Raw genomic sequence first — 16,086 nt, 5'->3', positions numbered from 1 at the left:
CCTCTGGAGTCTGAACCTTAACAACACCTTCATCAAGAAATTTGGACCTTGACAGAAAATAATTGACTACCCCTGCAATGGTTGAGATCAGCAGAGGCATTTTCACGAAATCTTCAGAACTGCATACCTAGGGCCTGGAGGAACCAGCTCGACATTTTCAAAGGAGGTTTGAGGTTTTCAGCAGTGCAGCAAGGTGCAGACTCCCTTTTGGCTAAGACTTTGTTGCCTGGCTCAGAACTAAAGGTACTGGCTTTTCCCATTCCTCTCCTGGCAGGGCACTGGTTGAGTGGAAGAAGCTTAATATTGCTGCTCATATGGACAGTTGCAAACGGATGTATCCTAATATTGTTACATTGGACATTTGTTGTTGATAGGGAGATTTTCAAAAAACAGTTAACAGATTTAGGAGCACAAGCCCTGACTTTTGTTTCTGGCCATTACAAAGATCTCCTTCTAACATAGTAATTTTAATGCAATTTGTTTTTAAAAAATTACAATGAACTCAAATCAATGGCATACCAAACCTTTTATCCCTGCTGAATTGCATATCCAAGCTGAGATTCCAGTTCAAACTGTGTGCTTTTCAAACAGAGGCATGTATCCTTAAATATTAAACAACATTGATAAAATCATCCTTTCAGTTGATTGATTTATCTAGCTCAGTGCACTACAAAAAACAGGAAACATTACAAAAAGTCTTATTTAAAACAAAATTCTTTAATATTTTTAACTATAAAGACAATTAGTACTTGAATGCAGCATGGATAATAGATTAAATACATTATTACTTAAATATCTCAAAGCTGATGTGTTTTGCAAAACAAAAAGGGTTGACACACCTAAGCCTAGGGTTAGTTACCAGTTGTTTCCATATGAAGATTGAGTGCAGTATATCAAAATATTTATTAAACATTTCTTAGTACAACTGCTATTACACATAGTCCACCCCATTTATATTTTTTGTCACAGTGAATTCATCTGCAACAATATCTTGAACTGGAAAACAAAGATTACACTCAAACAAATAGTGTTGATGTTAGAAAGTTTGGTCACATAACACATTGGCTATTCCATGTCCAAAGACTGGTTATCTTCTAAACAGTAAACAATGCATTATCAGTGCATTCAACTGGGTTCAACAGAGTCTACATCAATTTGACAGAACATGAGACAAGCAGTAACCAAATCACTCTACAAAGTAACTGTTGCTTATGTTCCTAGACTCCCTCGGCCCCGGGAGCAATACTGTGCACGGTCAAACAATGGAGTAAAATTCTGTTGCAAGACAGTGACTGAGGCCTCAATTCAGCGAAGCATTTAAGCACATGCAAAAGTCTATTCCTATTCAGCAGAGCATTTAAGCACATTCTCAAGTCTCACTCAATGGGACTTTGTGTGCTTCAAAGTTTTGTAGAAGAGGGATGGACTTAACCGTTAACAACGCTTAAGTGCTTTGCTTAACTAGGACCAGATTCATGACATGCCAGATAATCAAATGGGTCATTAAACTTTCACTTGCAAACTCTCATCAATGCATTTTCAAGATAGGTAACTACCTGATTTGTGCCTGCATGGAACTCCCTAGAAGTCAATGAGACTCCGTGGGAGCAGCAGTCCACCCAGGCGCTGTCAAATTGCAGGATCAGGAGCGATTTAGCCACACAGCTCTCATTGAAATAAATGGGGGCTGTGTGGTTAAGTCCCCTGGTTGGCTTTTAAAATCTCAACTGATTCATACTACGATAATAAGAGACGTATGGAAATTATGCTTATTGTGCTAGTTGAGTAATAAGGCAGCAAAAGGCTAGATAATGCAGTATTGCATATTTCTGGAGGTCCACTAAAAAAACACCACCATTTGGAATTCTGCATTATAAGGTGTTTTTTTTTTTGAATACCTAAATAATCATGTAACGAAAACCACCCCCCTTTGGGATCTTGCCCATACTATCAAAAAACAAAACAAAAAACCAATATAATTTCATGCTCAGAGAACATGGTGACTGAGAAAAACCAGGCACTTAGCAGCATCAGCTAATTGCATGTAATTCTGCATGCTCCATGACACAAAACATTTTAAAACTTAACTGTGTCATTACATTATAGGATTTTCAAAAGCAAAAAAAGTAGAGAACATCCCTGACATGCAAGAGACATTTTTGTTCATGTACAGAATAATCCATTCTATAGTCCATCCACGTAAAGGTACACTGTAATATCCAATATATTGCATATAATATTCCAACTACAGTACCTCTATAGTAAATAATTCAGAATCCATATTAAAAGTTAAGCATACAGGCTTCAAAACATTCAAGCCTATTACACAGAGGTGTCTAAAGTGCAGTTATCAGGAAAAGTGACTAAAACTGATGCTAAGGGATTCTGTATTTATTATCTCACTGACTCCAGTTAAGATTTACTATGTTCTCCTGCCTTCCATCAGTAAATGTTTCTCCAGTTAGAATTTTTCTTCTACAGCTATACTAGTTTTGGAGCGTTAACCAAACTGTACATTTAAACCCCAGTCCTGCAATTTACACAACACAGGTGCAGCCCCACTAAAATCAAGGGGTTGCTTCATCTGCATATTGTCAATTGTAGGATCAGGCCTTAATGACTGCAAAATACAGAAGGTCTGACTCTCAGAACCACCGAGCTGTTGAGGAAAAGACTGCCCTGACTTAGTCACTTCCTGAGCCATCACTATAATTTAAGAAAAAAAATCTTCCAGTATGCAGTGTTCCTCCTGACCATTCATCTCCTGCCATCAGATGCCAAAAATACTATATAAATTGATTTTAAATGACTAATGGATACAATGCATTTAATAAGTGTTAGTGATTGCTGCCCAATTGCTGAATCCACAGTAAACAAGGTGGGTAGGTATCAAAAACACTGAGGGTAGTGGAAACTGCTGGGGTGCCTAGCGGGTTGAAAGTCAAGCCACTTGGTAAGGTGTCTAAACATGGAGTTGGAAGCCTAGGTTTCAGCTTGTGGTTTTGAGAATCTTGGCGGGTAGCATTAACCTCCCCACTTTTCATTTTGTGTCTGATAAATGTAACCAGCTGTTGGGAACTAGATGTTGCAAGCAACCAAATTCAAATAAAAACAAGCAAAAAAAAATCAAGTAGCTTTAAACTTCTCCTTTAGCTTAACATGTCCTGCCAAGGACTGAATACATTAATTTTAGAGCCAGAGGGGCCCAAAGGAAAAAAACAAATAGTATTTATAAAATAGAATTTTTACCATCATATACTTGCCACCTATCATACACCAAATACAAGTTATATATGTTAAGCCACCTAAAGGTAACATAAATGCACAACTATATTGGCAAGCAGGTTTAAATTCAGATATCTAGAATTAAGGCCTTGAATCTGTGGCCCTTCTGTTCATAACACCCATTACAAAAGTCAGTCAAATTTGAGTGCAGATGAACAGGATCAAGTGTATAAGCAGAAAGCCTCGGACAAGTATCTAACAAATCCACTTACCTAGAGCGAATACATTTAGCCATAGATTAGTTCAATACTTTGCAATCCTGCTAGTGTTGCGAGGTCTGAGTTAGGCTACTTGTCTTTATCTCTGCATCCTTAAATTAAGGGCACTGATAGTGTGCAATATACATGACAGAGGTAGATGTGCAAGTGATAATTCTATTGCATATTCCAAATTCTAACTCTATGGTGCTTTTAAAATGATCAGTTTGTTCTAAACACTTGCTGGTTGTGCATCTCCTGGTATTAGAACTGAAAGAAGAAACATTTTCTCCCCCATAAGGAAGAAGAGTTCTGGAGATAACTAATAGTGTTAGCCAACTTGCATTTCTGCTTTCAAGTTAGATGTAGGTGAGATTCCTCCTTACTGGTAGGTCTGAATCTGCCACATCCTCTACTTGTTGCAAAAGCACTTTTCATTGTTGGGCTGCATCCAAAAAATCCTGACTCCTGACGCATGGGGGAAAAGCGTGGTGTGGATTTTTATGGTCAGAGAAGGTTAAATGTCCTAATGTTGACTCTAAGGCAGAGGTTCTCAGACTGTGATCTGTGAAACACTTGCTGATGGTCCACTGGGGAGCTGATTGGTCACATGGTAAAGGCCCTCCTGGTTTTCCACAGATCTTTTTGCAGCCAGAAGTGACCAGTATGATCATCTAACCTGACCTCTTGCATGACACAGGCTACAGAGTTAAAGTTTCCAACCTTTAAATTGCATCAAAACACACTTGCTACTTTGCGAATGTTACTTTTCCATGGCAGTAACAGCCACAGAGATGTAGTGAGCTCACACATGGGAAGGGAAGATGGTCCATGTGACACTGTCTTGTCAGATGCAGCCCACTCTAAAAGTCTGAGATCTGCTGCTCTATGGATGTGTCTACACTTCAGGCTCTGCAGCCACACAAGCGCTGTGCCGCTGTAGTGCCATAGTGTAGATGCTACAGCGACAGAAGAGGTTTTTCCATCACTGCAGTAAATCCACCTCTTGAGAGGCAGTAGCTAGGTCAATCTAGCAAGGTCTACACTGGGGCTTAGGCTGGCTTAACTACATTTCTTGGGGTGAGAGTTTTTCACACCCCTGTGCGACGTAGCTAAGGTTTAGGCGTACACCAGATTTCAGAAAATAAATACCTCCTTGATCTGCTTGGTCGTACAAGGAATATAAACAAGTAGAAATGTAACAGATACATGCATGTTCTTTACACTGTAGTCTAGTATATCTATTTTTCAAGCAACTGAACAAGGCCGTCTGGATGTCATGTTTGAAATAAGAATATAAAGTTTATTCTGTCCTGACATTTTCAATAGGACCTACAATTTGTAAGGTAGTGCTTCCCAACACATCCATCACTTTAGATTACTATTTGTAGTTAGAGGCTTACACATCTCAATTTACATTCTTTATGTAGTGGCAACGTCTTGAAGAGAGGCTCTTGGGGAAAAGTGTGTGTTTTGGCTACTTAAAAAATGAAAGAATAAGCCACCTTGCAAAACAAGCTAAAAACAGAAACCCTAAAACTATTTTTACTTTTTTGAACAAAAAAAAAAGTAAACAGAAGCAAACTGACAAGACATGTTAACACTTATTTGACATCCCGATAAATTAATTTCACATGATCTGAAAAGAAATGTACTATCTTGCTTCTCACAAGCACGTAGGATGTTGAGCAAGTTTTTTTAAACACATCTCATACAAGCAGAGACATCTCTTCATCGGGAAATTGGCTTTTAGCACACAGCAGTGACTGCACATACACAGGTAAGTCCCGAAAATACATAACCCCCCCAGATTCTGCAACAAGAAAAATAAGGCCACTGGAAAAAAAAAGTTTTAAAAAAAATATTAAGTAACCAGGAGGCCATCAGTGACTGTTGAGATGTTCTGCATGCTGCAGCTATGAGATGGTGCTTCTGGCCCTAATTCAACAAAGCATGTGCTTGACTTCCATTTGTGGCAGAGGGGACTAAAAAGATCCCGAAGTCCAGCTCCTCAAGGGCAGGGCCCAGGCTTGCTTTGGGGCATTTGGTGGGGGAGAACCAGCACCCTCTTTAGTTGTATTTTTGAAACCGACTGCAAAGCTCTTCTCGGAAATGATTTTTTCCCAAATAAATATGGTGCCCAATTCAGGAAAGCCCAGGCTTAATTCCCATTGACTTCAATGGCACTTAAGCACCCTCCCTGAATAGAGATGGGTTCCTGACTAGTGACTTTAGCTCTATTTAAGTTGCAGATCTATCAGATAATGTTTACACAGACTGCAAGCTAGCTGTCAACTGCCAGTCAAACCACCATTTAAAGATTTACATACTGATAGTGTTATTACAGAAGGCCTCTAAAGTCTGTAGGTAAAGTGCAGACAGAGAAACACATTTAAAGGAAAAGATAATTTTGGTTAATATTGATTGTACGTTACAGGATCTAGTCTTATCTTTTGAAGTAAAACAAAAAAAGTTACATGGCCAAGACTTTGCAGACCTTTGAAGCAGCTTTATAGGTGCCCTGCCCCCACTCCACCCCTTCCCCCACGGCCACACCCCTGCTCTGTCCACGCTCCTCCCCCTCTCTCCCAGAGCCTCCTGCATGCCACAGAACGGCTGAACTGTGGCAGGCAGCAGGCACTGGGAAGGAGGGGGAGAAGTCGATCAGCGGGGTTACTGGCAGGGGAGTGCTGCTGGTTTTTTCAGTGGTTGCTGCAAACCCAGAGGCCCCAGGAAGTTGGCGCTTATGACCACAGCTACTGCTGCTTGTTGGGGGTGATTTAATTATGTTGACTGGAGAGCTCTCTCCCATTGCCATAGAGTGGGTGCATGGGAGACCTTACAGTGGTGCAGCTGCATAAGGTCTCTAGTAGAGACATGGCCTCAGAGTGCTGTCAATTATGCAGACCGAAAAAAGGCCTGATTTTCTAAGTACTGAGCACCCTCCACTCCAGCTGAAGTCAGTGCAAATGAAGGATACTTAGCACCTTCAACACAAGCCGGTGAATATTTGTAAGATTGAAAAATATGGGGGGGGGAAGGAGAGAATTTAAAGCTAGACCAACACATATATAATCATGCATTTAAATTAAATGGCTGTGAAGCTGTGAGCATGAATGATTTGCAGAATGAAAGAAGGGTTAGTAAAGGGTGTTCAGTACTTGCTAGGGATATTCAGAATTACCAGAAATGGCCTCCTGGATTCTCACACAAGTTAGAAGGACTTGGGACAGTTGTCAAGTTTCCTCACATTCATAGCAAGAATGTCTAAGTGACTCTAAACCCCTTTTTAAAGGGTCGTGGAGCCATTGCATTGGTGCACCCTATCCCCAGACACTGCTGGAAAACACTCACGATGAGTCCTAAAAAGAAAATGGAAGCCTGACCTAATTTAATACAATTTCTCTACTTGTCCCATTCCCTTGACTTACTGCAAATAGCAACATATAAGCATGGTAAAAGAGAGCCCTAAATAATTGCATACTTCACTAAACTGTATAAAAGTGCAAGCCTGAATTAGTTCAGAAGGATTCAATTCACAACAGGCCCCCTGGATACTTAGATTGGCCATCACTTGGCCTACCATTTTCATAATTCAGTTACTATATTAGTTTAAACCACAGACCAGACGGACAACTGAATGAAAACATATGCAACCCATTTCAAAAAATGGTAAGGTTTCTGTGACCAGCACAAAATATAGCCCAGTATCTTCAGCTATACAACATATACACACAAAATATTGTGTCTTAATTTTGTTTTAACACCTTAACAATAAAACGGTTCTAAACATTATTCCCATAATGCGCCGACTCTTCGCTCTGTGCTGTACCTGGCAAAACCAGTAATACAGAAGTCTATTTCCTGCTACACAACCCTTGAGCTGATGCATAATTTTGCCACATCAGTGTCAACAGCTGTGGAGTTTCTTTATTCAGCCAGTGGTCACACTTGGTTGGTTGGTTGGATGTCTCACAGTCAGTGCTTCTTGGGGGGTTCCACAAGCAGAATAGGCCATATGCCAAAAACAAACTGAAATGAAAAGGGGGGAAAACAAGATTTGCTTGCAATGTAGCCGCTCAGAACAGATGAAATACAGTTCACTTGTTCTCAGTTATGTTTCTTGGAATTAACACACAGAACACAATGTAAAAATAAAGCCAGAAACAGAAAGGCCTGGCCAATGAACCCAGAAGCACGCTTAAGTGTAAGCCAACTGAATGGCCCACTTCTACACTGTATCAGTAAGTACAAAAATGTTTGACAGCTTACCTTCACCTTTGGCCTGTACTTCAGGAAAAGTGTCCTTGTGTATAAGCTAGGGGGAGAAATCCTTTCATAAGATGCATTGCTTAATAATGAGCATTTCACAACCAAAGTGCCATACAAAGTACACAGCTACACTTAAGGCTTTGTGCAGAGCGGGTGCAGCACTGATGACAGGAGTGATCCCCATGATTTCCTGCCTGCACCAGGAGCACTTCTGTGATCACAGCTCAGCCTCAGCTAGTTCTGCCTAGGTTTAGTCACAGAGCCCTGTTTTACTGGCTGTCACACAGCAGCAAGTGAGCGGTGTCTCCCCACCCCCACCCTTAAGGAAAGGGAGAGAGGAACCTCGAAGAGCATTCCCTCTGCCACAGGGGAAACAGCCATCAGGGACTTGCCCCTCCCTAGCCTGGAGGGGTGGGAGAGCAAACCCTCTGAGTAGCCACAGTGCTGAGCAAAGTTGCATGCACCCATCAAAAAGCAAGTATAGGTTGCTCACAGCTCCTACACTTCTGCTCATCCGTCCCCTCCTCCCATGGTATCTGCTTCAACAGTGGTTTTTGTTTGGTTTTATAGACCTTTACCTCAGGAAGGGAGGCACAGCTTACACTTTCAGGAAACCATGCTGGGTATGCATGACAGTCCCATGTGCCCTTAGCATTTATACAACACTGAAACTATAACATTAGCAAATGGAAGGTTTGCACGGTCTCGTTCCTGGAGCCGAGTTCTGGGTCAGGAGAAATGGAGGCTATTAAAGACTCTGCCACTCACTGTGTGACGTCGGGCAAAACTCTCAGGAAACTTGAGGCACAGAAGTGCCTGAGCAACTCACTGAAAGAACTCAGGAGTTCCTAGCTCCTACCCGGGTGCTTAATCCACTGGATTCCACTGCTTTACAGCAATCGTGATAGAAGTCTACAAACATTTGAAGCTTGTAAACAGCCAAGAGTGATGGGGATTATTTATCATGGCACAAAAGTATATGAACTACTGTAGAAGGAGAAGATGAAATTAACAAAAATTGGCTAAATATTAGAAAAACCTCTTACATGGAGATCACAGACTATGGAATAATCTGATAACAGCCCTGCCAATTCAGAAATGTAAAACCAGACTGGAGAAACACTAGGAAAATTAAATTATAGGGAGATCACTTAGCTCGTCTGGAAAAACACTCCCGGGGTAATGCATGCAAAACCAATTTTCCCCCCCTATTTCTGGCACTGCAAATCTAGCCTACGGTATTTAAACTGTCTGCCTTAGTTTGCTTTCTGTGAAGAACTTTCTATAGCTAGGTGTACTCAAGCCATACAGAACAGCAGAGCACCTGCCTCCTACACTGAGCAGCTGTGTTCAACAGGACAGCAAGAAAACGCTATCACAAGGAGGCTGTTGGGACTGTCCCTCGTGAAAGAACCAAAAGGAAAATAACCAGCTTTATAACTGGCCAAAAAAACCTCAACCCTGCTCTCAGTGTGGAAAAAAGCATTTGAGAAGCGATTAAAATTCACACACTTGCTGGAATACCTCTTAAAGATATTTATTTTATGATTAGGGCCCTACCAATTTCATGGCCATGAAAAATGCCTCACGGACCGTGAAACAAGCCCTTCTCTGTGAAATCCCATGTCCCCTTGTTCCTAGGAGTGCCCCAGCAAAGGGGGCTCCTAGCTCTGGCTGGGGAGGGACAGGACTTGTCCATCCTCTGCACAGCAGCTCTGAGGAGGGAGACCAGACCCACCTCAGGGTGCCTCCCCCTGCTACAGGACACCCTGGGGCTGGGCTGCAGCCCCAAAGGTTCATGCAGCTGGAGGAGGCTTGTGGATCTCCTGATGTCCCCTTGTTCCTAGGAGCTCCCCAGCAAAAGGGGTTCCTAGCTCTCGCAGGGCTGGGGATGGACAAGTCCTGCACTGATGCTCTGGGTGGGGGGAGGGGACGGGGGACCAGACCCACCTCCGGGTGCCTCACCCTGCTGCAGAGCACCCTGGGTCTGGGCAGCAGCCCCAGAGGTTCCTGCAGCTAGAGGAAACTTGTCGCATTGGGTCCAATCTTCCCTGTGCTGCTGGGAGTGCCCCAGCAAAAGGGGCTCCTAGCTCTAGCTGGACTGGGAAGGGACAGGACTTGTCCATCCCCTGCACAGCTGCTCGGGAGAGGTGGGGGGGCGCTACCAGACCCACCTCCAGGAATGTCCTGCGGTTGCAGGAAGCTCTGCGGTTGCTGCCTTCAATGTCCAGCTCTGAAGGCAGCACAGAACTGAAGGTGGCAATCCCATGACCCCCACTACAACAGGTTTGCAGACCCCCCCACTATCAGGATCCCCCACAATCACCTTTTGGGTTGGGAGCCCCACGCTTACAATACCATGAAATTTCAGATTTAAACATCTGAAAATGTTGAATTTACCAATTTTCATATCCTATAGCCATGAAATTGACCATAATGGACTGTGAATTTGGTAGGGCCCTATTTATGTTTCAGAGGAGAGACAAAGCCATTTTGATGACATGTTGCGAATGAGCAACAAAAATATTTTAAATTCCATCCTTAACCCAATTCTAATTCTGATCTACAATAGACAGCAGTAAAGAAAGAGCCAAAAATGATTGGAAAATTTGAAGAGCACCTCCCCTGACCATGAATTCAGCTCCAAGCTTGCAAATGCTTATGCTCATGCTTAACTTTTCAACTGGGCTACTCATGGGAGTAATCAGAGGTGCCTGGACATCAATGAAGTATTCTAGATGAAAATAGCACCCTCATCTCCCTGCTTCATGAAATAGCTGTACTAGTTTTCAGCAGTGGTAGAGCTCATAGAAAGTTAAACACAGGTGTAAGTGTTTACAGGATTGCAACCCGAAGGAATACAAACATTTAAGTTAACATCTTGTGTTTGAAAAATGAAGCAATACAACCTCAAGTCCACTGGCATTTTCACTGCTGGAGAGATAAAAACTATAGGACTGCCAGTATGAATTGCAACCCACCCTGCAACACGAACAATTCTACACTCTAATATATAGTATATATTCTTAGACAGATTTCTCTACCAATTACAGAAACTTCCATCCCATTAGTTTAATAAAAATGGTTATTTTCCCAATCCTTTCAGCTAATATGACTTTTAAAGGGCAAGATGCAACTGGGAAAATACTTGTCAAAAACTAATCCTAAAACAGTTTTATAAACATCTAGGTTAGACCATGCCTGCTACCAAGGTCAATTCCCCAATACCCACAGAACAAAGCATAATTATGGAATAGATATTATTTTACTAGTGTGCCTGGTACTCTAAAATGAGGCACTTCCAACTAGCAACTCAAATCTAAAAACTATTTATAGAAACCCCACATACTTTGCTTAACAAGCTATGGGGAAAAGGCTGTTTCCTACCTTAGCAGGATATGAAGGTAAGAGCCAAGGCCCGTAAAAATGTGCCACCAAGCATGAAACTGGGTCACGGCTCCCACAACAGGAGGCATCTTCTCTCGTAATCCCCTGTTCAAAGAAACGTGTCACAATGCATTTTGTTCCAGACTATGCAGTCCCAAGCAGCAGTGTTCACTTGTCAGATCATGTTACTGTTTCTGTATCTCAGTCACGTACGACATTTGTGTTCAGTCTTTACTAAGTTAATAATGACGACATTTTTTCCATCCCTAGTTTGGGAAGATGTTCGTCGAACCAGTCTTCTCATAGGTTTGGAAAACTACTGAGAGTCTTAAATGGTTTAGACCCATAACTTCAGGTATCACATCATACTAAAGACACCAGAAAATACTAATGCATCTTACTTTGTTCCCGCCAGTTTCCTGGCCAGTGTGAAAAAATAGAAGGTCTGAGAGAGGAATTGGAACCCTTCTGAAGAACTCTGTATAAGCTCAAAAGCTTCTCTCTCTCCCACCAACAGAAGCTGGTCCAATAAATGTATTAACTAACCCACCTAATCTTGGGACTGACATGGCTACAACAACACTGCATACCCACTTCTCTGTGTCTAGTAGCCATTTCGTCCCCACTCACCAACCTCATGGGAAGTTTGTCTTGACTTTCTCTCCTTCCCAGTGCGAGGCAAGGGCAGACTGGGTGGACAGCTGTGACCCAAACCACCAAGGACAGCAAATGCCTGATATATAACTCAAAGTGACTCTGGATATGTGGGGCCCCAGAATTTGGGCTCCAGCCCAAGCCCGAATGTCTACACTGCAATTTTTTAGCCCTGCAACTGAGCCCTGGGAGCCCAAGTCAGCTGACATGGGCCAGTCATGAGTGTTTTATTGCAGTGTAGACATACACTGAAGAGCTTTGCTGGTAGGAAGCAGAATTGAGTGCAGAGCTTGAAATGCTCTGCCCAGTTGGTTGACAGTTGGGAAGAGAGCTGCTGGGGAAGAGGACAAAGCAAAGAGGGGAGTCAAGTTGTCTCAGCTCCTCTTCCTCACCACAGAGTTCTAGAGACAAGTATGATTAAGTTGGTTTTAATTTGAGATGGAGAGAGAGTTTAAATATCTTTTCCTTCCTTTTAAAAATCGATTTTCACATTCAATCACAAAAATTGGATATGGTAGCTGATTTTATTTATTTCCTGTAGCCCTTGTTAACTAGTTAGTGTTAGTCCTAGAGCTGGGTTGAGGTGGACATGCTTGTGCAGACACAAATGTGCTCATGAATAGCCAGGTTAATGTCATTCTGCATTAAGAACAGAAAGGGGAAACTCCACAATATGTACGTAACACATCGACACTCCTGGATCCATGCTCATAGCCCTGGAGTAGCAGTGGCTCCCACAGCTCAAGATTCAAAAGTTGGTGGCTCCATCCAGGGGTGCTCTGTGCTAACCTAGCTGTGGAACCATAGCGACCTTTAGTATTTTCATCAGTTCCATTCTCTGTGGAAATTGAAACATGTTACAGAAGTGAAGTGCAAAATGGTTACAAAATCCTGAAATTTAAGAGGAGGTGAGTAGGTCAGTGTGACTCATAACTTAGGGCATGTCTCCACTTACTGCGGATCAACACTGCAGCGATCTATGCATCAGGGTCGATTTAGCAGGTCTATTGAAGACCTGATAAATTGACTGCAGATTGCTCTCCCATTGACTCCGGTACTCCACCAGAACGAGAAGTGTAAGGTAAGTCTATGGGAGACTGTCTCCCGTCGACCCACCACGGTACAGACATCGTAGTAAGTTGACCTAAGCTACCTCGACTCCAGCTATGTTATTCACGTAGATGGAGTTGTGTAACTTAGTTGACTTACCCCTTTAGTGTAGTCAAGGCCTTGGAGACTTCCAAAGAATAAAAATTACAAGCAAGAAAACGTATCTTCTCCAAGAGTACCAGCTCTAGTAAGTCACCCCTGGAGATTCCAAAGTTCCAGGGATTTCGGATTAAAGCTATGAAACAGGTACAGTTAAATTAAAAATTACTGCAACAGGCAGCAACACACACATTGTACGGTAGGAAGTACACTGACATTTTTTTCCTTTTGCCAGCTGGAGATGGAAAAAGGTGCTTCTAGCGATTGATGCAATCTACTAAGATGCAAACTGCAGGCAAAGGGCAGACTCCCTCAATTGATAGAGTGGTTTTGACCTCACGGTTGCATCAGCATGGCTGAAAAAGCAGTCAGTCCTTGTGCCAGTACCTGCAGCTTCAATGAACACCCTGTCATTTGTGCTGACAGAGTCACATCCCAGCACCAGATGTATCAATAGCATCAAGTTTTGGGCATGAGCCTCAACTGACATAGCTGACACATTCACAGGTCTGCAAGCTCCAAGAGAACTCTGCTGGGACCAAGTTTCAACTGGCCCAATGTTGTGCATACATCATTAACAGCCACAAACTGTGGTGGAAGGAGGATGTCAGGTTATACAATATGCCTTGCTGGGTTCTGGCCCAATATAGTAAATTACTGGTGTAATGCTGTCGAAGTTGAAGTCAGTACAGGCCCAGAGAGTGCCTGAGCAGAGGAGGTGAGATCACAGGAGTCAACTGGGATCTTCTTGATGCAGGCCTTAACCTGTCCCTAGAGAGAGATGAATAAACGTCCTCCAAGTTGGTGGTTAGTACTACTGTTAGGATGCACCCAGGGAATTAATATTTCAAGAGTGATACATTGTCAGGACCTATCTTGCCAGACCTGTGCTCTACCATGCATAGACTTGACATCCAGCTGTGAAATTTGACAGTGGCTTTCTGTGAGCTTTTGTCTTTGAGGTCTTCCTGGCTGACTTTGCATTGGATTGAGTTGAGGTGTTGTGAGGAGGCCAGGAGAGTCTCTTCAAATGCCACGCCAGGACACAAATGCCCAAAATGATGCAACTCTGTCAGACTAATTAGCTGTGATTCACCTGAAACTCCTCCAAGAGTGGTCACTGTTTATTAGTTGACAGACATACATCTATATTGGATGTTTCAAGATCTTGTAGGGTTGCTATTTTTGACATTTTGCTGAAAAAGAGGAAGAAGAAAAAAAGGCAAAACCTGGAAAGATAACAGGCCCTAAAACTCCCTTTGGTGACCACAGTAAGTTTTTTTTAAGTCAAGAATGAGACCAAAAAAAGGAAGAAAGAAAATGCCACAGCCAGGTGGCTGAATGATACTGAGCTCACAGCTCTGACTCCAGATCAGTCAGCAGCAATTCAGCCATGGAAGCCTTTTCAGCATCAATGGCAAGAAAAGGACCAAATGTTGTAGGCACTAGAGGTCACTATGGATATGTTTATACTGCAATTAAATACCCTCAGCTGGCCCGTGTCAGCTGGCTTGGACTGTGGGCCTGTAAAATTGAGGTATAGAAGTTTGGGCTCGGGCTGGAGCCTGGGCTTTGGGACCCTCCCTCTTTGCAGGGTACCAGAGCTTGGACTCCAGCCCGAGCCTGAACGTCTATACTCCAATTTTACAGCCCCACAGTCCAAGCTCACACAGGCCAGTCACAGGTATTGCAGTGTAGAAGTATCCTATGGTTCCACAGTAGGGGCAACCCAAAGTGTCTTCTTACTGGATAAAAAGCTGTTTGAATTTTGAGCTTATGGAAGTTCTCCACAGCTAGGAGCGTGGACATAGGAGTGTTCTGTTATCACCACGCTTTGGTGAATGTGCTCTCAAACGTGTGTGTATATTTAAGTAAAGAAACGACTACTGATTAAGCATCAAAACTCCCAGTCCACGAAAGAGATGCTTAAACTATATACGTGTCTCAAACTTTTTCAAGAACTAGTTTCAAAGTAGCTGTAGATAAGCAAGATATTTAGTATTCTGCCTCGAGGGCTGCCAACGAAATGACCAGTTAAATTCCAATTCCAGAATTTCTACATCATTTTTCACGCTAACAATGCTTAGAATTTGAGCAGCTGTTAGAGGTCTACTCTGTTGTGAGAGCTAATCAAGAGCAGACTGGATAAAACACTTGTAAATATTCTGTGGGGCTTATACTGACATATCAGGAGATGGACTCAGAATTATTCTGCAGAAAACAAATAAAGCCATGGAACTCAGAAATTAAAAGATATGCAGACAAGTTGCAAATGCTTACCTCAATTTATCACAGAAAATGTTGTCTACGTTCCAGAAAAAAAATCCCATTAAAAATACACTTAAGGATGTATAGCCCAGACCCCTAAGCCATGGGTATACCCTAGGGGGAGAGAAACAAAGTGAAATTTAGTTTTGAGGATACAAACTGCATTTAAAGTAACATATATAAATTACACTATTTACAAATTAAATGCCTGGTGGAAAAAAGATTAAAATTCCTTTAACGCGACACCATCAATTTGAAATCTAATCACATTTTAAAAAGTGAATTAAAGGCTCAGTACTGTCAGGTAAAACATCCCAAGTCCCTTGCTATTTTGGGGTGATCACTCATTTTCCTCCTAGACATTTCTTACCCTGACAGCTAGGTGTGAAAAAAAACAAACAAACAAGAGAGGAAACAATTAAACTGACTATTCCAATGCACAGACTAAATGGAAAGAATTTTTCCCCTCTCTAATCTCTTTTGGTTATTCTTTAGTATTACTTCTAACAGTGATAGGTAAGAGAGTTTCAGACAGAAGCGTTGTGGGTAGTTGTTGGTTTGTGTCCCTTTAACATTCAAAGCAAAAGTTATTGCAGCCTTTCGATAAAGCGGCATACCAAAGCCAACCACTAGCCCAGTGGACAGTTTTAGAAAAAATCATTTCAGATTGTGTTTTACCAACGAGAGCCATTAGGAAAAAAATCCTATTTAGGATACAAGACAAATGTGCTGAAGAACCACAGATGCAAGGCAGCACATCATTCATAAGCCCATCTTACTGTTTGCATTCATGTAGGCCACCGAATCATTAACG

At 42.2% G+C, this 16,086-nt stretch overlaps 1 protein-coding gene across 2 annotated transcripts in view; it reads right to left on the bottom strand.

Annotated features, from left to right (window-relative positions):
- Window positions 1-511: 511 nt before the first annotated feature.
- ACER3 (alkaline ceramidase 3) overlaps window positions 512-16,086 on the bottom strand; it is a 76,478-nt gene continuing 60,903 nt past the window's right edge. Inside the window, exons 8-11 of one of the 2 annotated variants that reach the window (XM_073335220.1) lie at window positions 15,285-15,386; window positions 11,142-11,246; window positions 7,755-7,800; window positions 7,370-7,514 (exon numbers count right to left, since the gene is read on the bottom strand). In XM_073335220.1, the coding sequence (XP_073191321.1) occupies window positions 7,461-7,514; window positions 7,755-7,800; window positions 11,142-11,246; window positions 15,285-15,386 (307 nt within the window). In that variant the 3' untranslated portion in view covers window positions 7,370-7,460. Of the gene's footprint in view, window positions 7,515-7,754; window positions 7,801-11,141; window positions 11,247-15,284; window positions 15,387-16,086 lie in introns of both variants that reach the window. The other variant, XM_073335212.1, reaches the window with a different exon arrangement.

This window comes from Lepidochelys kempii, chromosome 1 (assembly GCF_965140265.1).
Source record: "Lepidochelys kempii isolate rLepKem1 chromosome 1, rLepKem1.hap2, whole genome shotgun sequence".
NCBI lineage: Eukaryota > Metazoa > Chordata > Testudines > Cheloniidae > Lepidochelys > Lepidochelys kempii.
Note: the sequence above shows the minus strand (reverse complement) of the source record. Positions and strands in the feature narration are given on the sequence as shown.